Source organism: Martes martes (assembly GCF_963455335.1).
Source record: "Martes martes genome assembly, chromosome: 4".
NCBI classification, from domain to species: Eukaryota; Metazoa; Chordata; class Mammalia; order Carnivora; family Mustelidae; genus Martes; species Martes martes.
This window is the reverse complement of record NC_137891.1, coordinates 99,072,650-99,099,562: the sequence shown is the minus strand read 5'-3', so window position 1 is coordinate 99,099,562 and position 26,913 is coordinate 99,072,650. Positions and strand designations below refer to the sequence as shown.

The window sequence follows — 26,913 nt, the reverse complement described above, 5'->3', positions numbered from 1 at the left end:
ATGCTTTTCTGCTTGAAATTAGCCAAATTCCAAGCCCGTTTAGGGAATGTGTACATGAAGAGAAATGAGGATTAGAAGAGCCCACAGTCCTTGAGGTTTTCTTTGATGATAATATCTGTAACTGCATCAAATACAAATTTGACATTCTGCGTGTCTGTAGCACAGGTCATGTGACTGTAGATTTCTTTGACATCTTTTCGCATGTTGAGGTCAAGGAACTGACTCTTGATGTAATTCCCTGCATCTTCATAAGAGTTGTTTCCTGGTTTCCCAGAAAAAATAGTGAAGAAGTGGGATAAATTAACCCTTCTTAGCTGCTTACTTTTTTAGGTGACCAATTTGATCCATGAAATGTGTTGGACAACTGCAGTTGGGGGCCTATTTTTAGAGGGAGGGTCCTCTCCTTTATTGCACTCCAGTGTTTATCACTTGAGTTGGACAATGAAATCGAGGAGAGGGTGTCTCCACCCTTGATTTCTGGTAGGTATCATCTGAACAGTCGGCGGCTCTCCTGCATCTAACATCTGTTCTGTTCCAGGGACATCTGAATTTAAACCTGTGACTGAATACCCAAGTTTCTCAGATTAGACATCCAAGGATCACTTGGATATCACAAGGCACATAAGAGGAACTCAGTATTAAAGGGATAAGGGATCATCAACCCAGGAAAGCAAAGGAGTTAGACTTAGTACTCCTTAAAGACAGGTTCCTTCGTGTCTCCTTGGTATAGGAAACCAGGCGCTCACCAATCATTACCGAGAAATTATTACCCTTGTCTCCAGCCCTTGATACTTACCATCATACTCTGGAAAACAAATGCTGAGATGGACTTTCTTGATTTTTTCCTCAAAGAGGTCTTTCTTGTTGAGAAAGAGGACGATGGAAGTAGCCGCAAAGAACTTGTGGTTACATATACTGTTGAAGAGGTGCAATGACTCATGCATGCGATTCTAGGAGGAGGAAACACCATCAGAGATTTCAGATTGAGCTAATGGGTATATTTTCTCCTTCCTGTTCCTGTTCCCCTTGGAGAGACTAATGCTCCAAATTTAAGAGGAAGAACTTATCTCCTTTTGGTGTAGTGGGATAGAGCCCAGATGATGTAGCTGCCCTTCTAATCATTCTGTCATAGTTGTGTGACTTGGGGCAGATTACCAAGCTTTCCTGAGTTTCAGTTTCCCTATCAGGGTTATTATGGAGGTTTGATGAGATCGTATATGGAGTGTCCATGACAGTGGCTGACGTAGAGTTGTACAATCAATGTTATGCTGAGCTTAGGCTGCCAGGGCATTGCCAGGGACTTCGATGCCGGTAGGTGCAGTGAATACACAATTGAAGCTAGGCCTGAGTTTTCATGTGCCTGGTTGTGTCTCCAGGATGACTTTATTCCCCCCTCAGGATGATTTTGATAGGCTTCTGTTACAGAGTCCTGGATCTCAGTTTGGGCAGAAACATAATAGGGGTTATTGCCTCGGTGTCAAATGGTGAGGGCTAGAAAATTTCTCGATGCCACACCACAGTGCTTCTGCCTGCTTCCTCTGAGTGCCACTTTGAGAAGTTGTGCTGTGTATCTGCGCAGTCTAGATGTTGCCAGTTCCCCAGACCAGCCTGTTTTCAGGGAGCAGGTCTTTAGGATTTGAAGTATGCTATTAGTTGGCTTGGGCTCAGTCTTTTCATCTAATGAGGAAAGAAAACAAATCTACTTTTTGTGGCCTTTTATCATTGCTAATACTCCTGCAGAACCCCTTAAAACCTCATAGACTTCAGGGCTAAAGATGGAAGAGATCTTGAAAATGAATTTGCATAGAAGATACTCATAGAGCTCTCATGTGAACTTGAACTCTGCTAAGGAGAAGGGAGAAGAACTGGAGCAAGGAATGGGAGTGTAGGTGCTTTGTCTGATATCCATAGCTGTGGGCCTCCATTAGCGTTTCCATGCAGTGATATCCTCTGTCTCAAACTCCAGAGGTAACTGGCTGGGCAGACGCTGGGCCTGCAGAGCCTCTGTTAAAATCTGCAGGCTCAAGAGACTCATCCTCAGGTAGTCTTCCAGCTGCCAATTTAAGTGGCACATGAGAAACCTGGTTTGCCAGTCTCTCCTTAGTCCTGTTGACAGTACATATTTAGGCTTCCAAATGAGATGAGTAGTCCAACCCCTCTATCATGTTGCACAAAGATACAAACATACATTGTCATTCTGCTTGTTCATTTTCAACTCCTATCCTTTATTTCCATAGGCAGCCTGGGAGAGTCTTAAGTGTAACTCCTGTGCTTTACCAAGCCCATTGTGATCCCTTGTCTCTTTAATTCTCGATTCCTTTTGTGAGCTGTGTGATGTCCAAGTGATTCTTGGATGGCTGATCTGAGACCAAGTTCACTCCCAATAAATCTGGAGTTCTAAAGTGCTAACCTAGAACCTGGAAAAGAGGAGGTTTTTCTAGAATTGTTTGCCTGAGACATTGATTTGGCTGCTGGAGGACTGCTAGACTGTCTTGAAATCATCCAAGTTGAAGAATTGGTGATGCAAAGCTTAGAGGAAGGGTCGCAGGGGAACTATGAAAGCTGCTTTGTGCAAAGGCTACTTACCACTTCATCGTCTTCCACTAGCACCATATCATAGGCACTGAGGGCCGCACAGAAAATGATGCAGGTGACTCCCTCGAAGCAGTGGATCCACTTCTTTCTCTCTGATCTTTGCCCTCCCACATCAAACATCCTGAGGGGAAAAAACAGCACATGGACTTGGTGTTTACCCCAGAGAGGTGGCCACTTTGGGGCCAGTTGGCAATGAGATGGGAAAGGGGGAGAAATAGGGAGGTCCTTCAGATGGGGCTTTAGTGAAGGCCAAGAATCATGTCCTTTTGCCCTTTTTTGGTATCTGAGGTGTACTTGGAACCATGTTTGTATCTGTGGTACCCCAGGGAACTGTGGACTTACCGGAAGTTCAAGTCTTTGACAGAAAACTTGGTCTCAATGATGCCTGTGGTTTTGACTCTGGATCGAAGCACATCTTGCTCATTAGGGAGGTAGTCAGGGGCTGTAATCCGGTCTAATTGATTCAGGTAGCTAGGGAAAAGAGCTTGGAATTGACATAAACTTTCCACAGCCAAGGCCAAGAAAGGTAAAGGGTCTTACCTAAAGTTATACAGCTAACTTGGTGATAGAACCAGGACTAGAATCCATACTGTTAAACTTCAGGTTCATTCCTTCAAACTTCATGTGTCCTTACAAAAGGGAGTGTGGGTTGGGCTGAGAGGCATGCCCAGTTGAGGCAGGGGTTCTGTCGCATTTAAGTCAAGTTAGATAACATTCCCTTAAGTTTTGCCTGGCTGCAAGGTTTTCTAGACCCTTCAGTGAGATTTGGTGGTTTAAATGGGTGCCAAAAGTTCCATCAAGACTCAAGAGTAGACTAAAAGGGACTTCAGAGACATTAAGAGATGTGATTCGGTGCCTAGCATGAGACCTTATTTATATCCTGAATCAAGTTGGGAAGCAAACCTTTGAGATAACTGGGAAACTTAAATGAGCACTGACTTGGGTTTTTGATGACATTAAGGAATTATTAAATATTTAAGTGTGATGATTATGTTATTTCTTTAAGTCTTTTTTTTTTTTTGAGATGCATAATGAAATTTTTAGGATGTGGGACTATGTGGGACTCCCTTCAGAGTAATCCAGTAGGAGATGGAGGTGAAACAAGAGTGGCTGTGAGTTAACAGTGGATAGCCAGATTCGTTATCTTATTCTGCTTTCCGATATGTTTGACAGTTATTATAAAAAAATTTTAAAAGACAGGAAGAAGGCAAATACGGAGTGAGATAACAGAAGAAGGTAAGAAAAATTAACAGTGCTTACTGTGTGCCGGGCATTCACACATTTAAATTCTCATTTAACCTCGCACCTTTAAGTTTCATATCCCATTTTACAAATGAAGGAAAAATTCAGAAGAGTTAAGTGACTGGGGCCAAGGTCAAGAGACATTGTGGTGTATTGTAAAAAGCCTTCGACTTTGTGAAATAGACCTGGATTCAAATCCAGCCTTTGCCGTTTATCTATATGACTTTGGGTAAGTTAATTAACTTCTCTGAACCTCAGTTCTTCATCTATAAATGGGACTAATACAAAGTAGTCTCTACCTCAGAGGCTTACTGTGCAGGTCAAATGAGACTGTGTACGTCATGCACACGGCAGTGCCTGGGCCTTGGTGAGTCAGTGCTCTGTGAACGGCAAATGAGAACCGTGTTACAGAACTAGGTGACAGAAAAAGTATTAAATCCAGGTCTGTTTGACTGCAAAGTTCATGCCCATCTATGATAGATTCCATGCCATTAGAGGTATGACTGATGTGTACCTTATCATTTTGGAACCAGCTTTGCAACGTTGGTTCTTTTTAACCCCTGACCAACTTCTTTTGGTTGCCCCTGAAAGTTTCTGTGTTCCATGCCCTGGCACCCTGACATAAGATACTATGTATGGGTGAAGGAGGCATTCACTTCTGGTAAGTGGCCTGAGTCTAGGTGACATTAATGTTACCAGCTAGAAAATGGCACCAAGGAAAGGCCATCATGAATCAAGTGCCTCCTGGGAGAGCCCATGGCAGAACTGCAGGTCTGTCTTCACGTTCATGGTTTTGAAAGGAGACGCTGTGTGTATGAATTGATGAAGAGGACAGCAATCTGAGGGCTACTAAACAGAGCACCTTTGTTTTGAATTCTGGGGGTCTTCAGCTCTGTAGGCTGCAGTGAGCCAGTGTAAAACAATACAGAGTAGGACGACTGCGGCGGTGTGTCTCTAAAGGCATCACATTCAAAGCATAGTAGAACACTGCTCAAGCCTAAGCAAAACAGGTATCCAGGCTGAATTCAGTCCTTCGGACTCCAGCTTTCAGCCTGAAATTTTAGGCTGGCTGTGATTTCTCCTGGAAGACCTGGTTGCTTACACCTCATCCCACCCCCATCCCTAGTCACAGTCTTACTAAGATGCTGAATCATTGAGTTGGTACTCTGCAGCTCGGTCGAAGCAGGCTTGCACCCCACCATCCTTCCACAACTTCCTGATGACCTCCACCAGCTCTGGAGGCATGGTGCCCTCCTCCGTGGAGTCAGCCAGGTTGTTGAGCTGTCGCCCAGTATCCTGTAAGGCAGAGACCTGGCTGAGAATGGCACAGGAGTAATGGCTTTCCAGGAGGCTTCTGGGAATACTGCTGAAAGGAGAGCATTTTGCCTTGCTACCAAAGCCCAAGATGGAGACAGCATCCAGTGAAGATGCTAAGAAAACACTAATTAATTTTGAGTGTGCTTCGGGAATATAAAGAGTGGCAATTTATCCCATCCTGGGATGCCTATGGGAAAACCTAGGTTCCAGGAGCTTCCTCTGGTGTTTCTATCTTCCAGCCTTTGTCCAAAAGGGTACCACCACAAATGTGGGTCCTCTGCTCCAGGGAGGTTGGACGTTTAAAGACCAGATTGACCATGAAATAGACAACATGGGAGACAGGAAACCATCACCTTCTTTCAATGATTCAAATCTTGGAAAAAGCAAAAACTGGAACTAGAGATTTAGCTTATAAAAGTTCCATGGCCAGGGCAAGGAGCCCAAGGAGAACAATTTAAATGGTAAAATAAGACAAAAAGGCAGACAAAGCTGAGAGCAGATTTTTGTAATTTATTTTAAAGGTAGGGATTGCATACTTCTCCAAGACTGAAGTAAAAAGACCAGAAGCTCAGTGGATGGGATTTAGTTACATGAAACTCTTTTTTGACTCATGTTTCCTCATAGCTTGTTGGCTGCTGTTTCTTCTCATTAGCCTTTCCTCCCACTCTTAACCACATATTGTTAACCACGTACCGCACAGCTTGGTTCGGCATAGTCAATACCCAGTGTGGACATGGCCCGGATGATAGCCAGGATGGACTGCAGCACATTCCCATAGATGATGGACTTATACTCCAGGCATTCCTCTGGCGTATAGCCATCTTGATGGATGATCCTGCAAGGAGTAGACAGACACCCAGCTCTTAGTTGGACCTGAGTAACCAGACCTAAGGGATTGGGAATCTGGAAGGATTTAAAGGGTCATAAGAACCCGATCTCATGCCTATTGCTGTCCCAAAGTGGAGAGTGATGGGGGGAAGGCATGCAGATGAGGAGCATTGGGAATCAGGTTCTTTATATCCTTTACATATGGGTTTCTTGAGGCCAAGGAGCCCTTCATCCTCCATGCCTCTGTTGGCTCTGCTGACTTCTTCACCCTACCTCTGTCTTCTGGGGCTTTGTTCCTACTCACTTCATCTGTTTGACGATAGTGCTCTTTCCTGACTCTCCAGCACCTGCAGGGAGAAATGCTTATGCTTCAGTTTTCTACCGGTTCTCCCCAACCCTCCAGTAGGTGGCCTGTGAGAAGTCCAAGCTAGGACTTGCTTGGGAGTCTTGTTAGGGGAGAACACATAGGGATGACTGCTGCTCTCAGTTTCTGCCAGCCTTGAACTCGGGTCATTCAGTCTGGATTTAGAGCAGAGTTTCTCAGTCTCTGCGCTGCTGACATTTTGGGCTGGGCAATTCTTTCTTGTGGGGACTGTCCTGTGCATTTTAGGGTGTTTAGCAGCATTCCCGGCCTCTACCCGCTAAGAGGCCAATAGCACTTTTCTCTTCCACTGTGACAACTAAAAATGTCTCAGACATTTCCCAGTGTCCGGGGGAGGTAGAGGGAGTGGTGGCAAAATCTCATTGAGAACCACTGATAGATTCAGGGGAATTCCTTTAACACATTTCTCCTCTGTCTATTTTTACTCAGGAGAGTGATCTTGGGGCAGGATTGCAGAGAGCTTTATAACTTCACTGAAATACCGTTTTTTTCATCATCATGCTTTTTCCTTTATTGGCTAAAATGTCCTAGTGTCCTAATGTCCTCCCATTTGCACTCCGTTCCCCCTCCATATACCCTTCAACCCTCTTCCCCAGTTTGCGTGGCCCTGATGGGTTAACCCCCTCCCACTTAGCCTGCGCCTGTTCCCTCTAAGCTGCTTATCCTGAATGTGGAAGAAAGCTGCTTAGGCTTAAAAGATCTCTTAGTGGCCTTGTCATCTCTTTCCCCTTCTGTAGCTTCTTGGGCTCCTTGGAATCTTGTTCCAGCATACAGCAGTATCCTCACAGAGCAGCCGGGGAAGGGGAGATGCCATGGCCTGGGGCTCCAGTTCCCTGGCTCCTCATGGGCTTCAAAACAACCCAGCCAGCTATGTCCTGTTGCACAGATGCTGCCTGCTCTAACTTACCTCTGTCCTACTACTGGAGGTTTTCCCCCTAAGCCAGGTGTCCCAAACTCTTCATTGTCTTGGTTCTATTTATGGCTGTGACCAACTTCTCTGAATGACCAACAGAAGTGCTTTTCTTTTTTCAGCACAGACCTGTGATCTGCTTAGGAGGTCATCGGGTTGATAAACTTCCGATCTGGCAGGGGCTCTCAAGGCAACTCTTGAACAGAAAGCTAGGAAAGGACTGCCCTAGAAAAAGATTTTGTTCCTCCTCCCTCAGGGCTCCCTGGTTCTAAAATTTATACAAATTGTGTACTGGAAGCAAGGAGAAGGAACCAGTTTACTTGGCAAGCACCAGTGGGCCTGTCCCCAGGACTACATGGCACTGATTATATGGTAGGACTTCTGAGTCCACTGTCCTCTCCTGAGTCCTTGACTCAGAGCTCTCTGACTGCAGATTGGGTAACTGTCTGCAAGCCCAGGGTTCACTGTATTTGCCAAGCTGTGAGGTATTATATTTAGATTTGGAGATGAATGACTCTGTCCCGGCCCTTGCACAATCCTGGTTCAAGGAAGAGCAGAACAATTCCAGGGTAGCTTTGGCATTCTGCATCTCCTTGGGGTGGCTGTGCTCAGCCCTAGAGCCCTGATCCTCTAGCCTGAGACCAGCTGGGGAGAAGAAAAATGACCTGCTGCCCCTCCTCCCCATGGGGTGGGCTAGAAGCCACCAACCATCCAGGATAAGCAGGAAGGAGCAGTACCTTCTCCTTCCCTGGCTCAGCTTCCCATCTCGCTCACCCAGCAATAGCAGCTTGACGGTCTTGGCTTCCTTGTCAGCATCCTCCTGCAGCTTCTTTTCTAGCTCCTTGGACCTCTTGGCCAGTTCTTTGTCCTCAGCACTGGCTCCACTCCCCATCTTTCTGCTGTCTTCTCGGCTGCAGCTTCCGGCCCTTGTGCTTCTTCTCTAGAGTTTCCTATATGAGATGGAAGATAAGGAAAAAGTAACTTGGGATTGAGTATCTGTTTCGTTGTAGTCCTCCTAAAAAGCTGGTCCTATAGGGGGCTAGGTGAGGGAGTGGGCTCTAGGTTTTTGTGCCCTGCCTGTCTTGGCTGAGACTCCCTACCCAGCTGGAGATCTACTTAGTCTAGGGATTGTAGCCTTTATATCTAGCAATGTGATGGGTCAAAGCCAATTAAGAGCTCAGTATGACAAAGGGCAAGGACTTGGGATTCTGTACTAGGAAAATGATCTGCGGGATTCTGGCACAGGAGGATAGGTGGCAGGTACTGAAGCTCTCTGGAATGAGATCACGGCTGCCCCATTCTTTGGAGGGGCTGATCCCCTGAAAGTCTCTTACTTCCTTGGATTCACTTGCATCTTAGTGCTAGAGATTAGAGGCATAAATTCAGGAAACTCTGCCCATCCTGAGGCTCCAGATTGTAAGAGTCTTGGTTTTAAGGGCTTCAAGGCATCAAAGCATCATACCAGGCTGGTCCTGGCAAGGAGTTTTGTTTAGGGTGATGCCCTTTGTGGAAAGATTAGAAATGTTTCCTCCAGCTCCTCCTGTGCCTGCTGCACCAGGAAGCTATTAGCATATTGTTCTTTATGTTGGCTCATCCCTCTCTCTGTGTGCTTCTGGTACTAGTGCTTACCACTTCATACTGTGTTTTGCATTGCACGTGGGTTCCCCCTGGGCTGAATTCCTTCCCCTGGAGGTCAGGGACCAGATGTGATTCGTCTTTGAATCCTTCTGACTTTGTAGTTTATCAGCGGACCCTCAGTAAAGGTTTGGTGACTGAAGGAAGGAAAAAGGGTATGTGTAGACAGAATGGGGCTGCTTCCTGTCAACCCACTAAAGCCACCTGAGGCCACTTTCAGTTAGCGAGTGAGCTTTTGCTGCTGTTTAGACTGGGGGTCTGCTTCTTTGGGTACTGGACTCTAGCCTCTGGCTTTGCAAAGGTTGGGATGGCCCTCCCTCTGGCCCTCATCCCTGCTGCCCCTTCCTGGGGAGAAATGATAGAGTGCAGTCCTGCTGTTGCCTCTCAGACCTATCAGAGACTCCCTCCATGGGTCATATTTCTTTATGCCTGTTATTTCAGTTTAATTAAGTGAGTTGCTGGTGGAACTTCCTCAGAAGGAGATACTTAAGAATGTGGCCCCAAAATGTGGCACAAGGCCTAGCACAGTTCATCTGGGAGCTTCTTAGAAATGTAGGATCTCACGCCTCAACCTAGACCCACCTGATTCAGAACCAGCGTTGTAACAGAATTGCAGGTGACTCTAAGGATGTTAAAATTCAGGAAGTGCTGCCCTAGAAAGTATTAGGGAACTGTTTTTCCCTCAAACCTGCCTGATTATGAGGATCATCTGAGATGCTGGTTTCTGTGTGTCATCAAATCTTAGATATTGCTGCCTAGAAGATCACTCAGATTTCAAAGATGTTAACATATCCTGTATATTTTTAAAGGGGTGTGTTTTAGAATCATTATTTTCTGGTAATGGTGCTGATTCCAGAGCCTGAGAAACTATTTTAAAATAGCTAATGTAGGTGATTATCATCATGTGGCAAGTTTGGAAAAAACTGAACTAGTTGGTCTGGAACACAATCCAGGCATGAAGATTTCCAAATTTCCCCCAGGTGATTTTAATGTTCAGCCAAGGACTTGAGGATTTAACTTGAGTTTGAAGGGTTTAACGTGTTCTTTCCTTTTCGTGTGGAAATGTGCTGCAGTGGCCTGTCCACTGGGCTGGAAAAAGTGGGAGGTAGCTCCTGGGGCTCCTACCTACTAGGTGCCTTGAGCCACTGCTGAGCATGAGCATCTTCCTCCTTCCACCGCCTTTCAGCGGCATATCTGAGTATCTGGATGAGAAGCTCTGGGCCTGGAGCCCAGGCACTCAGGGCTGATGGAGAAGTAGGTAGCCGCCAAGGTGCCTTCCATAGTGATCATGTTTTCCCAATCAAAACTTGGCAAATGCTCCTTGACTTAAGAGAAAACAGGAGAGTGTCTTTGAAATTGTGACTGTCTTGGAATCTTGGCTATAAAGTTTCAGTAATTATACCTCCCTAGCCCTGCCCTAGCCTACCCACAATATTGGTAACCCACACCCAGGCCAGAGCTGTGCTGAAATCTTCTCTGTTCGGAGCAGGGGACTGCCAGGAACTGTGCTAGACAAGTTGTGTGGCTCCTATCAGTTCATTCTAATGCTAACTTCAAGGTAAGTGCTCTGTCACTAGTTTACATACCAGATAACTGTGGCTTGAGGGTTAAGTAACTTGTTCAAGGTCATGTAAGCTTAATAAACAGATACATCAGGGGATCTTTCTACTACCCCCATATAAGCAGCCAGTAAAAGAACACTTGGACATAAAAGACAAATGCATAAGCTTGCTAACAGTAGCAATTGCATTTTGAAAAGAACCATGAACTTGTTTCACGCATAGGGAAAATGTTCAAGCTATTCCTTTTTCAGCTACCACCCCTGCAAACTTCTGTGCTGCTTCTACTTGTTTCCTAGTTTGCTGGGTTCCCATTCCCACTACCAAGCTGGTAAGGGAGCTCCTGACCCATGCCTGGCCTCTAATTGTGCTGACCCATCCTGGCGCCAGTGACCTCCTGCCTCCCGTCGTCAGCTCCTGTGCCTTTCCTGTGGCTGTTCTACTTTATTAATTTGAATTCAGTGTCCTAGTGGAGTAGGTAAAGCATGTAGGTGCTATTCGCATTTAGAAGCACAGAAAGATGATCCTCACCTTAATAAACAAGCTAGAATCAGCTAGAGTTCAGGAGTCTTGGTTCACAGCCTGATAACCAAATGAGTGGAAAAAGACTCACCATTTCCCAACAAGTTTTGTCCTGTTTGCTGGGCTAAGGGGAGATCTCAGGATCTGTCTTACCTTCAGTGGTGGGGACTGTGGGTAAAGCCTTGTCCTGGGTGGACTTGAGGGCACATGAATGAGGAACTGCCTTCAGGACCTTCCAGTCCAAAGGAAGAGGAGGGGTAAATTCACATAGAAACAGTTTTGTTTTGTTTTTTTTTAAAGATTTTATTTATTTATTTGATCACAAGAAGGCAGAGAGGCAGGCAGAGAGAGAGAAGGAAGCAGGCTCCCCGCTGAGGGGAGCCCGATGTGGGGCTGAGGCTCAATCCCAGGACCCTGGGATCATGACCTGAGCCGAAGGCAGAGGCTTTAACCCACTGAGCCACCCAGGCGCCCCACAGAGAAACAGTTTAATGAAAGGAACACTTTGCTGGAGAATTCAGAGCTGTTTAAAACCCAACCTCCACCCCTGATAGGCAAGACAATTATAAACATTTTTAACTGTCAGACTGAAAAATTCTGTGGAAGAAAGGAGGAAGTGACTAAATGAACAGACTTGGATTAGAGAAGCAGAACATAGAAATAGGGGTAAGGCATTTTGGGGAGAGGAAAGCGTGAGAGAAGACATGGAGGCCTGAGGTGCAAACTGTGCTCAGGAAAGATGAAATGGGATATGTTGGCCAGTTGAGGATGGCGAAGGGGCAGCATTGGGGCTAGCCAGTGAGGGCCTGGAGTGGCAGGGCAGGGCGTGGCTAAAACCATTTGAAGACAAAAACAAGTACAGCTGGGTACAGCTGCATGGTGCTATAAACAGTGTTGGGGGAATGGGGTCAGGGGTGACAGGTCTGTCTGGGCAAGCTGAGAAATGAGAGCTGAGCAGCTTGGTTTGAGAAGGATCTGGGCATAGGGGATGCTTTGAGGCACTGTTCTAGCCAAGTTCTAACCTGTGTGAGGCTGCAGGCATTCCCTCCCAAGCCCAGTGTCTGCAGAGAGTGGTCTGGCCTGGGGGGAAGCTGACGTCACAGTGGGCTGCAGGCCAGAGTCTAAGAGAAGCGTTCACCAGAGAATTAAGTGAGGGCCTAGGGCTCAGGGAGGGCCATTTAAAAGGAACCAGTCTGGTGAATAGGGTAGGAGGGGAGGAAGCTGTGTTTAGAGCTAGGGCAGATCCCAGAGGCTCAAAGACAACATTAAGAAGCTGGAGGCCAAGGGGGATGACTCACTCCTTCATTTCCCAAACTGTTCTACGTATACCATGAACCCCGCTGAGATTTTTTTCTGGTGTTGTGTAGGTGGGGAGATCGATGCTTAGCTGTAATCAGCACACACTTCCAAGCAGGGATGGTGTACCAAATGGCCTGGAAATAGGGGAGGGTTACCAGGTGAAGGGTGTGTTGCAGTGGGACTGGGGAGGAGCACGAAGGGACTAGTGAACCGGTTTGCTTGGGTGAGGAGGAGGGCAGGGATTGCCACCTATGGACTGATTAGGTAGGTAGGACTGAATCAAGGGGGAATCCTAATGAGACCTAGCCCAATACAAGATACCACCCCTTAAAACTATGTAAAAATTTGCATTTTGTCAGAATATAGATGACCTTCTACATGGTTACCTGCTGCTTGATTTTTAATTTCGAGATTTATTTTGTTACTCATTGTTGAGGGCATAATGGCTTCAAAATTCCTAAAGATCCCAAGACCAATTTATTCTGGGGTTAAGACCCAGGAGAGTCTGTTGGGGGTGGGGTGTGGAGGCTATTACAGATTTGTGTTTTCTATGCCCTTGATTATAAAAGTAATGGATATGCATTGTAGACAATTTTTAAAATGCAGATGAGTATAAAGAAGGAAATAAATATAATTCCCCATTCTACTGCCTACAGATAACCACTTGGAAACCTTCTGGTGGTTTGTTTTCTATGCATATATGTCACATATTTAGGGCCATACTGTATGTACAGATTTTTATGTTCATTTTTTTAAACCAAGCCTTACATTATAAACATTTCCACCTCATTAAGAATTTCTCCAAGAACAATTTTTAATGGTTGTATTTCATTGCGTGCATCTGACAAAATTGAAACACCCCCCTGTTGTTGGACCTTAATGTTTCCAACTTTTTTTTTTCTATGTGATAAACATTGCAGTGATGAACAAATTTGTGCATATTTTTCTGGCAGCTCTTTTCAGCACAACAATTTTCTGAAAGTGGAATTACAGGGTCAAGTAATAATGAACTTTTTAAAGACGCTTGAAGACCAAATGGCCTTCAGACAGGTTACGTTGCTCGTGGTGCCCACCAGTAGTATGTGTGTGTCCCATCTCACGACCCCCTTGCCTGCGTTAGGACTTTTCCCCCTTAATCTTTGTTAATTTGATGGGTAAACATGGAATTTCCCTTCTTGTGTAGCTTCTTTGTGAGGTGAACTGCCCCACCCCCAGGTCTGTGGAGGCCATGGTTTTTTGAGCTTGTCCATGGTGAGGAGCAGCAGGCAGAGATCAATAGAGGTGAAACCAGATATACAGGGATAATAGGGTTCAGGGTCCAGAATCCAGCCTGGGGAGAGGTGGAGGAGGCAAGAGTTTGGGAAGGAATCTGTCTGTGGGGGTGGTGAGAACTGGGAGGAGCTGGACAAACAGCATTAGTACAGCTGGGTGTGGGGGACAAAGGGCTCCCACAAGGTGGAGAAATAGGAAAAAGACTAATTGCTGCTAACACACTGAAGATACTAGTGGTCTTAGGCACACCCCCCTCAAGTTCCCTTTAGGTAGGATTCTCTGTCACTTGGAAGTGGAGTGCTAGCTGGGTGGGGTGTCTGCAGTACCCCCAAACAGCCCAAACTCCACTTTTTTTTTTTTTTTAAGATTTTATTTATTTTTTTTGACAGAGATTACAAGTAGGTAGAGCAGCAGGCAGAGAGAGAGGAAGGGAAGCAGACTCCCTGCTGAGCAGAGAGCCCAATGCGAGGCAGGGCTTAATCCCAGGACCCTGAGATCATGAGATCATGAGCTGAGCCGAAGGCAGAGGCTTAACCCACTGAGCCACCCAGGCGCCCCTCAAACTCCACTTCTTTATAGGCTGTGAGGAGGATCATTACCGTGTGAGGTTGTCAACAGGGAACCAAGGCCAAGGACATAGCCAGGATAAGACATTAACTGAATAGTAATTACAGGCCAGGCACTGTTCTAAGGACTTGACTTAACATTAACTCATTTATCTTCACCACCACCATACAAAGCAGGGTCTCACACAGTCATTTTCCGATGAAATAGAGCAGAGACCAGTAACTTTACCAACGTCAATCACAAAGTAGGTGGAGGAGTATGGAATTGAATCCATGCATTCTGTCTTCAGAGTCTAAGCTTTTAACCAATAAATATATAAGTAAATGCGGGAAGGGGAGCCAGAGTTGTAGGGCACACCCTGTTTATCTACGCCTGCCAGAAGAAAACGGTCTACCTAGAGTGAGAATGCCGGGATAGGACTTAAGTGATTTAATCTTGAGACACTACTAGTTATCTTTTACTAGCCACCGACTTTATGCCAGGCACCGCGAAAAGGTGCTTAACAATGCTCCCAGTAACTCCCCTGAGTGCGATTACACCACCCCATTTCACGGATGAGGAAGCTGACGCACATGACTTACCCAAGACCTGGGCCGGCCAACTGCTGAGTGGCGGCTGCCCACGTGGCGCTGGGAAGCGGAACGCGGCGGGGGCGGGGCCTGCCCGGCGGGGGCGGGGCCTCGGATCTGGCGGGGCCTCAGGCGTCGGAGAAGCTCCTTGGCTCTAGCAAGGCTTTGGTGGGGTCGCACCTGTTGCGTGACTCCCCCGCAGTCTAGCCTCGGTAGTCCGATCCCGAACACCCAGAGTGTGTGGAGAAAAGCTCAGACGAGTTCCGGGTCCTGCTCTCTGGGAAGCACGTGGCCTACTAGCCTCTTGAGCAGAGAGCTGGGGGTCGGGACTCCCGGGTCTTCGCGAAAGGTCCGTGCAGCGGCCGAGGTCTACCAGGGCCCACCTCCCGCCTTCGGGCATTTTTGAAAGACTGCCTTCCTTCTTCCATATCCGTGCCGGGGGCAGGGGTCCTCCGAGGGACTTGGCCAGGATCTGGGTCCCAGCCCTCCTCCCCTCCTTTGCGACCCCCGCTTCCCGGCTGGGCAGATCCTGGCGGGCAGCCTCCTCGGTACCCCTGCAGGCTCGGGCAGCATGACCTCAGGTGAGTGTATGTGCGCGTCTGTTGGGGGGAGGGTCTCTGGGACGGAGAAGTGCATGGCCAGGGTGACAAGCGGGTGGGGGTCTCAGCACAGCCTGCAGACCTAGGGAAGGTGGCCGTCTCCTCCTGGGGCGGGCCTGGGAGAGCAGAGCCTGAGTGCGAAAAGACAGAAAAGTCTGAAGTTGTTGGAGTCTCTTTTCTAGCCGTCGCCCCCCAACCCCCACCAGAAGCCCCTGCCTCCTGGTCTCCCTGCCGTCCTAGAAGGTAGCTTCTGCCGGCCAGTGGAATTTTCCCAAGACAGGCTCCTCCCTGCTGGGCCAGGATTCTCGGTTCTACCCCCATCCTCCCAGAGCTGGACTACCCCTGGGGCTGGGAGTCTGATAGAGAAGAGAAAAAGGGACTGTGCCCCAGAGGGGCTGGGTTTTCACGGAGAACGCTTGCTCTGAGACAATGTGTTCTGAGTTTGGGGGAGCTCGGGCTGGATTCCTGTTTATTGTTATTTTTTTCTCCCATGCCGGCTGGACCAGCTAGCCCGGACTTTGACTCCTGTGCCCCAGAGCCCTGGCAAGGGGCAAGGGCTTCTGAAGGGGTCAGTGAAGTGCTGGGGGCTGGCCCTTCCCCATCTTGTTTGCTAACCTCCACCCTCCACCTCTGCCCCCCAGGCCCAGCTAGCAGCAGTCGCGTCACTCCAGGGTCTGAGGAGGGAAGGGAGGGGATAAGAGGCGGGGATGGAGGCCCCCCTCCCCGAGGTTGCCTAGACAACATCAGAAATCGTGGCCAGGGCCTCTTCCGCCTGCGGGGCTTCTGCTTCCTGCATCAGTCACTCCCGCTGGGGGCGGGGCGGAGGAAGGGGTTGGATGTGGCAGAGCCGGGCCCAGCTGGAGCGGCTCGGACTCCCCCCGCCATCTCCACGGCTGGAGCCATGGCATCCAACCCATCTGGCCCCGGCAATCCCAAGGCCAAATATCCCTTTAAGAAGCGGGTCAGCTTGCAGGCCTCCTCTGCAGTACCAGGTGAGTGTGGGCTTCCTAGCCCAGGGCTCCGGCTCTACCCGACCACCGCTAGCCCAGGCCACTGGTCTGTCTGTGTGTGTGGGAGGGGCTGCACCTGCACCCGCTCTGGGGTGATGCCCCTCCTTGTCCTCCGTCCCAGGGACAGCTGGCTTGGAAGGTGGGGTGGAAGGTGACAGCTTCTGTGTTGGGGGTGCTGCCCTCGGTAACAAGGAGTGGGCGCAGGTGTGGGTGCAGCAAGAGGTGTGTTTGCACACGTGTCAGCGTGCGGATGTGCTAAGACCGTGTGCATGTGGAGCGTGTGTGAATGGAGAGGGAGATGTGTGGGACTGGCTGCTTTTGTGGGCTGGCCACACTGCTGGCGGCTGTGTCTTTAATGGGCAGGCTCGGGCTTAGTGCTTAGTTCTTATTTCTAGGACCCCAGATCTGGAATCCCCTTCCTGGGGAGGGTGCTCTGATATTAGGGCACACTCGTTGCTACTGGGCATCCTGGGGGCTGGGGGCTCAACCATATCCATCATTTGCTGTTGGTCCATTCCTGGTTTTTCTGTGGACTTCCTCAGAAGTACGGGGTGTCCTTGGGCCAGGCCTGTTTCGGGGGCTCGGGCTGGGGCCGCTGCCTGCTTGTGTGCTCCTGCACCCTTTGGTTTGGCTCCCGCTTTGGGAGGCATCTCTGCACCATTCGGAGCAGGCAGCGTGGTGTGGCTGTGTCCATCTCCTGAGTCTGCCTGAGTCTGCTAGCTGAGGGATATCTACCTATCGTCTGCTGCCCCCAGGCTTTGTGGCTAAGGAAGGACACCTCCACCCCCCATTTTGGTGACCAGGTCAAGCCAGCGGATTCCCCCCCTCCCCTCAGCAGCTATCTGTACCTATAGCCTGCCCATCCATCTCCTGTATTTTCTTATGCCATTGAAAATCCTGCCCAGAAGTCAGGGCTGTTCTGAGGGTCTGTGTTTTCCATGCCTAGATCTGGGCCCTCCAGAGAGTTTGTCCCCTGGGGCTAGATCTATAATCTTTGGGTGGTCACTCGGTGAGAGCATCTGAGACTTAGGGGTTGAAGCCTTGGGCATGTCTCTGCCTCTCGACTGAGGCTGTCCTGGCAGGGAGTGAGGGACTCCTGGTCAGAAGGTAGATGAGGAGGCAAGATCTTGGTTGGTGGGAGCAGTTCCCTCTTGCTTTTGGTGGAGTGTGTGTGTGTGTGTGTGTGTGGTGCAGTGCGCATGCTCTGGGGAAGGGAACAGCAGGCAGGAAGCTGGGTCTTCTAGGCCTGGGCTCAGGGAGCATGGAGCCTCTCACCTCTAGTGAACCCTGTGCGGGGACCTGCAGCCTGGAGGAAGGGCTCTGGCCGCTGGAACCTGTCCTCGTCACCCCAGTGTTTCTGTCGACATCCTGGGCCACCCTGCTCAGACGGGAGGGTGAGATTAGGACCTTCAGTTCAGTTCCTGCTGCCCTGGACTTCTGTGGGTGGCCTCTCCTGCTGGGGGCTAGGAGGGAGGAGTTGTGTAAGGTCAGGGTTCTTGGGCAGGCAAGGACCTGGGGCTCTGTCTTATACTCTGGGTATGGAGCAGGTGCGCATCTTTCTTTCCTCTTCCTACTCTGCCCTCTTCCAAGGACTAGATAGTGTCCCCCTCCCTGCCCCCAGTCTCTTCTCCCATCAAGTTTGTTCTCTTTCCTGTCCTTCACGGTTTGGTTGTGCTGGCCCGCACAGGGCCTCAGTAGGCCTCTCTGGTAGGTTGGACTCTATGTGGTAGGTGTTTTGGAGGGTCCCAGGAGTTCATAATCGCAGATAATGGTGTTTTACACAACACTTGCAGAGCCATATCTCTGTGAGCCTTGGGCGGTTGGTGGATATAGACAGGGCTGGCCCTGCTTATCACCCCTTTATAGACAGAACTTGAAGCCTCCGGGAGGCAGAGACAGACTAGTAAGTGGAAACTGAGTCAGACTCAAGTCCTCCAGATTCTAGTCCTTTATCTCCCACACTTTTCCTCCTGGACAGTTTGTTCCCAATGATAGGCTTCAAAAGAAGACTGGAGGTCTGGGGAGCCATGGATCAGGCCCCATGGGCAGCAGAGAAGCTCAGTACCTGGTCCCTACCTGGACTGAGTCACTTCCTTCACTGCCTGCCAGCTTCTCTCCCTGGAAGAGGCTTTGTCTGTCCCCTGGGACCCCACAGACAGGGACACAGGGGACATTGGTGAGCAAAACAAGGCTGGCCTGGGGCTGTTGTGTGCAGAGATGAGGGCTGCTGACCTCCCTTTCTCCCCCCGCTACTCCTGGGCTGCCCTGACCCTACCTGCTCACTGTTCCAGAGGGTGGGAGGCTCAGCCCTGGCCCTCCCTGTATCAGCCTACCCTGCTCCACCCCCCCTGGGGGCTCCCCTGTAGGCCAGGCCTTTTTACTGGGCCTTTTTACCGTATAGGTTAAAGCTGTTCCCTTCTGAGCTTGCTTTTATTTCCCAACTCTGATGCTCCTTCCCTTGATTTCTGGCTCCCCTGGGCCTCCCTAGCCCCCTGCTCTCTGTCATCCTAGGGTCTCCCCTGCATGCAGCAGCACTTGGTACAGCCCGTGCCGGCCCCTGAGCTGTCCTGGGGGACTGGCTACTGCTCCACTCAGCAAAGCAGAGGGCGAGGGGCCTAGGGCTGCTGGCTGGAGCTGCCCGAACTCTGTAGGTAGGACCCAGGCTGGCACCAGGGAGAGCGGGGGCTGGGTCCTGGTTCTAAGGCAGGCACGTCTGCTTCCCTTTGTCCAGCCTCTGGACCCAACTCTGGAGGATCGTGAAGTGAGCCCACAGACTTTAAGGCACACTACCTGGGCAGAGCCTCCAATCCATCCCTAAGATGGGGAAAGGAGGGTGCTGGAAGGCAGTCCCCTTCTGAGCGGGCTGGAAGAGCCGAGTTTGGTGTGGAGAGCTTTGCAGGGGGAGGAAGGGTGGGCTGGTAGCCGAGGGAGGGTCTGAGTTGCCTGGGAGCTCAGGCAACCCCCCAGACTAGCAGCTTCAGGGCCTTTAGTGCCTGTGTCCTGGTGGTGCAGCTGAGGAGTTCAGCCTTCCATGTGGAGAGGCCCTGGCTTCTGATCCTCCCTTCCCTGGGCCCTCCCTGGGGCCTCCGGCCCAGATCCTGGGGCCTCTGAGTGGCGCAGACTGTTTGTGGCAGCTCCTTTGGAGGGGCAGCCAGCAGTGGGAGGGGCCAGCTGGGGCCAGGCTGCATCTTGGCAGCCCAGGGTCCTGGGGGAGAGGGCACACCCCTGGGGAGGAGGTAGGGTTCCTGCTGCCAGCCAGGCCCTCCACTTCCTGTCCTCTTCTCTTGGTTTCTGGTGCCCAGGTCAGAGCTAAGTGGCAGCTGTATGTTGCCTGTGCTCCTTAGGTCTGGGATGTCGGGCACAGGCCCCGGGTTTCCGGGAGGAGGGTCATTGGGTCCAGAAGCAGGTCTGATCAGGGCCGGCCTGCCTGCTCTGGGAGCTGTGGACTGGGGATTGCTGGCTCGGCCACTGGGTCCTTCATGAGCACCCGGGGTATGTGTGTGTGTGTGTGTGTGTGTGTGTGTGCCTGCCAGTAGGAGGTCGCCTGCTCACTGAGGCAGCACTTCGTAGTGCAGAATTCGGATTCTTACCCCTGGAGTGAGTGAATCCTCTAACTCTAGAGGCTGCCTCAGGAACCCCCACACCTGAGCCTGGAATGGTGAGGGGCCCTGTGCCAGAAGGTGAAGGTGAGGTCCTCTGGGAGCCACAGGCAGGCTCACTCCTCGGCCTTTGAGGAGGCACCGCCCACCTTGCAGGCTCTGGCCTCTCTCTGGGACAGGCCTGGGGCACGTGGGGGCCCCGGGCTTCTAGTGCACCCAGGCCCTGCCCTCCACCCTTTGACCCTGGCATCGCTGTCTCCACAGAGGCTCGGGGTGGGCTGGGGGCCCCTCCGCTGCAGTCGGCCCGATCCCTGCCAGGCCCTGCCCCCTGCCTCAAGCACTTCCCACTTGACCTGCGCACGTCCATGGATGGCAAATGCAAGGAGATCGCCGAGGTATCACCTGGCACCGCACCCCGTGTCCCTCTACTGCTGTCCCCATGTCCTGTCTCTGCTCCCCACATCCCTCCATCTCAGCCATCCCCTTACTCCACGCTTGGCTGTGCCCTGACCCCTAGCCTCCCCCAGGTACCTCCAGCTCCTGCTGCGCTCACCCCAGCCCTAGATGCTGCAAGGGAGGGCCTGGCATACTGACCCTGCCTTCCCTCCTACCAGGAGCTGTTCAGCCGCTCCCTGGCTGAGAGTGAGCTCCGCAGCGCCCCATACGAGTTTCCGGAGGAGAGCCCCATTGAGCAGCTGGAGGAGCGGAGGCAGCGCCTGGAGAGGCAGATCAGCCAGGATGTCAAGTAAGGCCCCAGCCCTACAGTCCAGCAGGCAGCCATGGCATGGAGGGGGCACAGGGCAGTCTGCCCAGTGTCCCTCTGTCTCTACTGGGACACCTTCAGAGCCCCGTCTCTGTCCCTTTCCCACTCCGTCCTCCCTGAGGGACCCACTAGAGAGGGAGCATAGAGCAGGGGTCTGAAGTACAGGCTTTGGAGTACGGCTGTTGGGTCCTGGTTCTGTGTGGTACCCACCTGTGTGGCCTAGAACATGTCCCTCAGCTTCGGGGTGTGCTTTCTCATCCATAACGTGGGGGCCTTGAGGAACAACATGTACACAGCAGCCAGCACAGGGCAGGGACCTGAGAGCCAGGGCATCCCTTGTCATTGGCCTGACCTCCTGTGCCTCTCCCTTTTAGGCTGGAGCCAGACATCCTGCTTCGGGCCAAGCAAGATTTCCTGAAGACAGACAGTGCTTCAGACCTCCAGTGAGGAGGGTGGAGGGGCGCGGAGGGATGTGGGGATGTGGGGCTGGGGCCTGTCCTGCTGCGGGCTCCAGCCCCCCTCCTTTGTGCTCACCCCTTTTAGGCTCTACAAGGAGCAGGGTGAGGGGCAAGGCGACCGGGGCCTGCGGGAGCGAGATGTGGTGCTAGAGCGGGAATTTCAGCGGGTCACCATCTCCGGCGAGGAGAAGTGTGGGGTCAGTGTGGGCAGGGCCTTGGGTCTCTCTACCCCCGTCATCCCCATGTGTCCCAGTGGGCTCCCCCAGCCTGGGAGCTAGGTGTGGCTCAGAGAGGGCATTTCTCTTTCCAAAAGCAGGAGAGGGAGGGGATCTGTGGCTGGGAGCTAGCGGATGCACTCTTTCCAGGGTCAAGGCTTCAGGGAGGAGGCAAGGGTGAGCCTGGTCTGGGTCTGAGAACAGGGAGAGTGACCCCAGGTCCTTGTCTCTAGGTGCCATTCACAGACCTGCTGGACGCAGCCAAGAGCGTGGTGCGGGCACTCTTCATCCGGGAGAAGTACATGGCCCTCTCTCTGCAGAGTTTCTGCCCCACCACTCGCCGGTACCTGCAGCAGCTGGCTGAGAAGCCTCTGGAGACACGGACCTACGAGCAGGGCCCCGACACCCCTGTGTCTGCTGGTGGGACCCCCCCTCCCTGCCCTGCTCCAAGCACCCCTATGTCCCCAACTCCCTGGGGACCTCCACCCTGCCTGCTTCTCACCCCCTGCCCTCCCACCAGGCTCATGCAAGCCTCTTGGCTCATGGTGGGTGGAGGCAGGGGCAGGAGCTCTCCCCCTCTATGGGGCCTCTGGGCGGGGCAGCAGATGGTCCAGAAGAGCCCTGACTCTGCCCTCCCTGCCCCGCAGATGCCCCGGTGCACCCCCCCGCGCTGGAGCAGCACCCCTATGAGTACTGTGAGCCAAGCACCATGCCTGGGGACCTGGGCTTGGGTCTGCGCATGGTGCAGGGCGTGGTGCATGTCTACACCCGCAGGGAACCCGATGAGCAGTAAGCGGGTGTGGGGAGTGCTGGTGGGGGGGGAGCTGTATGGGGGTTGCACTGGCTGGGGAGGGCCCACAGGGCACGACTTGCTCCCTCACCCAAGCTCCCCGCACCTGCCAGCTGCCTGGAGGTGGAGCTGCCGTACCCTGACCTGCAGGAATTTGTGGCGGACGTCAATGTGCTCATGGCTCTGATCATCAACGGCCCCATGTGAGTTCCTGCCAGGCCCAGACTCTCCGCTCCCTTCCAGCCTGGACCATCCCGCCCCAGCCCTGCCACACACACCTGCCGTCCCCTCGCACCCTTTCACAGTTACCAACCCAGACTTTCCCCCCATCTGTTGCCCCACGAGCGGCCTTAGTGCTCTCCCCACCCTCTCCCCTGCCGCACGTGGCCCAGAGCCTCAGCCGTGTTCTGTCCCTCCCCAGAAAGTCCTTCTGCTATCGCCGGCTCCAGTACCTGAGCTCCAAGTTCCAGATGCATGTGCTGCTCAACGAGATGAAGGAGCTGGCCGCCCAGAAGAAGGTGCCACACCGGGATTTCTACAACATCCGCAAGGTGGGGCCTCCCCACCGGGCCCGGCCCTGCACCCCCGCCCGGCCTCCCTTGGTGGACTGGCCTCCGGGGGATCCAGTGGCCATTCACCTGCCGTTGCACCCCAGGTGGACACACACATCCATGCCTCGTCCTGCATGAACCAGAAGCACCTGCTGCGTTTCATCAAGCGTGCGATGAAGCGACACCTGGAGGAGATTGTGCACGTGGAGCAGGGCCGCGAGCAGACGCTGCGGGAGGTCTTTGAGAGCATGAATCTCACTGCATATGACCTGAGTGTGGACACGCTGGACATGCACGCGGTCCGTCCTGGTGGCCCAGGGCTGAGGGGCTGGGTCAGAGTGTGGCCAGCGGGCATGGGTGACCTGGACCTACCCCTCTTCCCCAGGACAGGAACACCTTCCATCGATTCGACAAGTTCAATGCCAAATACAACCCCATTGGGGAGTCTGTCCTCCGAGAGATCTTCATCAAGACCGACAACAGGGTTTCTGGAAAGTACTTTGCCCACATTATCAAGGTGAGGAGGAGGGACCGCCCAGGCCCATGGGCAGGGTCAGCATGAGCCTTGGGCAGCCCTTCCCCTGACTTCACGGGAGCCCGGTGTCATGAGTGGATAAGCGGGATGGTTTTTCCTTATCCCCCGCATGTCTTTCAGGAGGTGATGTCAGACCTGGAGGAGAGCAAATACCAGAACGCAGAGCTGCGGCTCTCCATCTATGGGCGCTCGAGGGACGAGTGGGACAAGCTGGCGTGCTGGGCTGTGAAGCACCGAGTCCACTCTCCCAACGTGCGCTGGCTCGTGCAAGTGCCCCGCCTCTTGTGAGTGTCCCTTGGGGCGGGAGGGAGCATGCGGAGGCAGAGTTCAAGGGGATGGCACCTGCCTCCTGCCCACCTGGGATGGCAGGGCCTCCCTGCCAAGCCACATCAGAGTGGAAGGGGAGCCCCCTGGTTCCGCTTGTGGTCCGCCCAGCCTGGCCCACCTGGCATCGTGCAGAAGCGGTTCTGTGAGTGCAGGCCAGGCTCCCATGCTGACTGACCCGCACATCCTGTGTGTGTCCGTCTTTCCTGCAGCGACGTGTACCGTACCAAGGGTCAGCTGGCCAACTTCCAGGAGATGCTGGAGAACATCTTCCTGCCGCTCTTTGAGGCCACCGTGCACCCTGCCAGCCACCCGGAGCTGCACCTGTTCTTGGAGCACGTGAGGGCGCTGCACGGGGCAGGGGAGAGGAAGGGGGCCTGCCTCGGTTGGGGGAGCTGCAGCTCTGGGCCTGACCCCGGGCTCCCGTGCCAGGTGGATGGCTTTGACAGTGTGGATGATGAGTCTAAGCCCGAGAATCACGTCTTCAACCTGGAGAGCCCTCTCCCCGAAGCATGGGTAGAGGAGGACAACCCACCCTACGCCTACTACCTGTACTACACCTTTGCCAACATGGCCACGCTGAACCACCTGCGCAGGTGCCCGTCCCGCCAGCACGGCGTCTGCTCCCCGGAGCCCTGACCCACCCATGCCCCCACTCCTGGACCCAGCAAGTTCTTTCCGGGCTCAGCCCTCATAGCCAAGAATCTGCCCCTGGCCTTTTGTCCCAGGTCCACAGGGTCACCGGGTCAGGGCCTGGGAGCCGGGGCTCGGGCGCTGACACGCTCTCTCTAACCCCCAGGCAGAGGGGCTTTCACACGTTTGTGCTGAGGCCACACTGTGGGGAAGCTGGGCCCATCCACCACCTGGTGTCGGCCTTCATGCTGGCCGAGAACATTTCTCACGGGCTGCTTCTGCGAAAGGTCAGGGTCTGCACCCCCAGCCTCCCCTCCTGGTCACTCACCTTCCTTTCAGCCCTTCAAGCCTCTTGAGCAACTGATCTTCCTCCTCACCAAACCCCCAGTTTGGCCCCCTGCACACCCCAGCCTCCACACCGTGGGCCTCTTTCGGATCTTGGCTGTAAATGACCTCTACACGTCAGGCCCAGCCCAGGCTCCCCACCCCCTCCTCCTGCAGCCTGTACCCTCCAGAACCAGGTGTCCTCCTGACCTGAAGCCACCTGATGGGCCCTCCCCCACTGTTGCCCACCCAGGCCCCAGTGCTGCAGTACCTGTATTACCTGGCCCAGATTGGCATCGCCATGTCTCCGCTCAGCAACAACAGTCTCTTCCTCAGCTACCACCGGAACCCGCTACCCGAGTACCTGTCCCGCGGTCTCATGGTCTCGCTGTCCACCGATGATCCCCTGCAGTTCCACTTCACCAAGGTCAGAGCCTGGGAGGTGGTCCTGGGATGCGAAGGGCATGCAGCCCCCTGGGTCTCGGAGCTGGTGCTGCCCCCCGCTGGTGGAGTGTGGCACATCTTGTGGCAGATCCCGCCCAGAAGCGGGTGGTGCAAGGACAGGTGGGCGGGGACTGGATGGCAGGCCCACGTGCACCCTCCTGAGGGCCCCTGGCCTGTGCAGGAGCCACTGATGGAGGAGTATAGCATCGCCACCCAGGTGTGGAAGCTCAGCTCCTGCGATATGTGTGAGCTGGCCCGTAACAGCGTGCTCATGAGCGGCTTCTCCCACAAGGTACTACCCCCCTACCTGGAGCCTGGTGCCGGCCCTTTTCCTCCCCTGTGCACTTGGGAAGGTCCCCGGGGGCTGGCCCTGGGGTGGTTCGGGGCTGCAGCCCTGCCTGACAGCCCTGCTCACTGCAGGTGAAGAGCCACTGGCTGGGACCCAACTATACCAAGGAGGGCCCCGAGGGCAATGATATCCGTCGCACCAACGTGCCGGACATCCGAGTGGGCTACCGCTATGAGACTCTGTGCCAGGAGTTGGCGCTCATCACACAGGCAGTCCAGAGTGAGATGCTGGAGACCATCCCCGAGGAGAGCGGGGTCACAACAAGCCCGGGGCCTCAGTGAGCCCAGCCCGCTGTGTCCCCCGCCTCTCAGCACCTCGACCATGTTTTCTCTTCCCCTCCCTCCCCTCCGTCATGTCTGCATGCGTCTGTTCTTTTTTGTTCTGTCCTGCATGTCTCCAACATGTATGTGTCCCTGTGCCATCTCCAGGAAGGTGGGGCCCAGAGTCTGCTTTGCCCTTGTTTTGACTCGGGACTTGATGGCTGCCCTGCCTGTGGCCCTGTCCCGGGAACTTCTGAAGCCTGGCTGTCCTGTGGGTGTCTCGGTGTCCACAGGGGCTTGGGATGGTTGAGGGGGCTGGCCCCTCCAGCCTTTGGGGTCCCACCTGGGCAGATGTTGTCCTGTGTGTGTGGCTGAAGAGCCAGGTGGGTGGGGCCCTTGCAGATCTGCCAGGGCATCTGTGGCGCTCAGGCAGCTCTAGCAAGCATGGCGGGGCGGAGAGCTCAGTCACAGCCCTGGCAGCCTGGACTCGGGCCTCGCCTCGGAGGCACTGGACCACCGCTTCCCCCACGTCACTGCCTAGCAGTCTCCTCTGTCCTTTCTCTGGTCCACATGCTCCTCTGGTGTCAGCTTCCTGTGCCTCTGTGGGAGGGGGCAGCTGCCCTGTGTTGTGTCTGGGGCCACTGCAGCTGGAGGGTCCTGCATCTGTCACCAGCCCTGGGGGTGGGAGTCCCACAACGGTCCCCAGAGTTTTCGACCAGACCTGAATCCACCTGGCCCTCTGCATTGTGTTTTGGACCGAGGCCTTTGCTGTGAAATGCAGTGTTTCATACAATCCCATCTTTCCTAGTGCATGAGAAATAAAGATTATTTAAGTAATGAGGCAGGTGGGATCTCTGTTCAGAGAGGGAGAACTCTAGGGATGGCGGTGGAGGGAGGATCCAGGAGCATCACAGATCCAGAGACAGCAGGTCCCAAGGGGAGCGACTGTGCTTGGCTGGTGTGTGTGTGTGCCCATGGAAACGGACTAAGGAAGCTGGGTGGCAGGCGAGGCCCACCGGGGACACAGCTGCTGCCCCAGGCCCCCGTCCAGCCTGCCCCCTCTGAAGTGGGCACTTGGCTCCAGGTCTGGGGCACATTCCTGTCATACCAGTTGGAGGACTGGTATCCCCTCCATCTCCTACTTCCTTACTTCCAGCCTCTCGGGACCACAGGGTCAATGTGGGAATCCGCACTCAAAAGCAGACTTGAGGCCAGTGGTTCTCAAACTTGGGACAGGAGGCTCTTCTGGGGGACTTGTTTAAAATGCCGTTTCCAGGTCCTACCCTCAGGGGTGCTGATTCCTCATGGGGAAGGTGTGGCATGGCCATCTGCGGGCTCCCCGGCACATGATCTTACAGGGAT

General features: G+C 53.1%; 2 protein-coding genes across 3 annotated transcripts; one reads left to right on the top strand and one right to left on the bottom strand.

The window, feature by feature from the left end:
* Positions 1–71: 71 nt before the first annotated feature.
* GNAT2 (G protein subunit alpha transducin 2) lies at positions 72–8,175 on the bottom strand (the record flags this gene model as incomplete). Its single annotated transcript, XM_080800127.1, has 8 exons — positions 8,049–8,175; positions 6,287–6,329; positions 5,848–5,989; positions 4,976–5,133; positions 2,938–3,066; positions 2,587–2,716; positions 797–950; positions 72–262 (listed from the first exon to the last, which is right to left on the bottom strand). The coding sequence occupies exons 1-8, from the start codon at positions 8,164–8,166 to the stop codon at positions 72–74; spliced, it is 1,065 nt and encodes a 354-aa protein (XP_080656253.1). The 5' UTR covers positions 8,167–8,175.
* A 6,627-nt stretch (positions 8,176–14,802) lies between these two features.
* Positions 14,803–26,393, top strand: AMPD2 (adenosine monophosphate deaminase 2). Of its 2 annotated transcripts, none has more exons than XM_080800125.1 (18): positions 14,803–15,278; positions 20,170–20,300; positions 20,520–20,650; positions 21,043–21,111; positions 21,212–21,323; positions 21,575–21,761; positions 21,989–22,130; positions 22,245–22,334; positions 22,553–22,682; positions 22,787–22,981; positions 23,068–23,199; positions 23,338–23,501; positions 23,754–23,880; positions 23,974–24,137; positions 24,341–24,461; positions 24,752–24,925; positions 25,124–25,234; positions 25,363–26,393. In XM_080800125.1, the coding sequence occupies exons 1-18, from the start codon at positions 15,269–15,271 to the stop codon at positions 25,570–25,572; spliced, it is 2,400 nt and encodes a 799-aa protein (XP_080656251.1). In that variant the 5' UTR covers positions 14,803–15,268; the 3' UTR covers positions 25,573–26,393. The 2 variants fall into 2 exon arrangements, with proteins under 2 accessions (XP_080656251.1, XP_080656252.1); XM_080800126.1 differs by lacking the exon at positions 14,803–15,278 and adding an exon at positions 16,183–16,288.
* Positions 26,394–26,913: the final 520 nt, after the last annotated feature.

Coding starts and splice junctions, on each gene's coding strand:
- AMPD2 (XM_080800126.1), top strand. CDS start 16,198: ATGGCATCCAACCCATCTGGCCCCGGCAATCCCAAGGCCAAATATCCC. Junction 16,289..20,169: donor GGCCTCCTCTGCAGTACCAG/GTGAGTGTGGGC, acceptor CTGTCTCCACAG/AGGCTCGGGGTGGGCTGGGG. Junction 25,235..25,362: donor TGAGCGGCTTCTCCCACAAG/GTACTACCCCCC, acceptor TGCTCACTGCAG/GTGAAGAGCCACTGGCTGGG.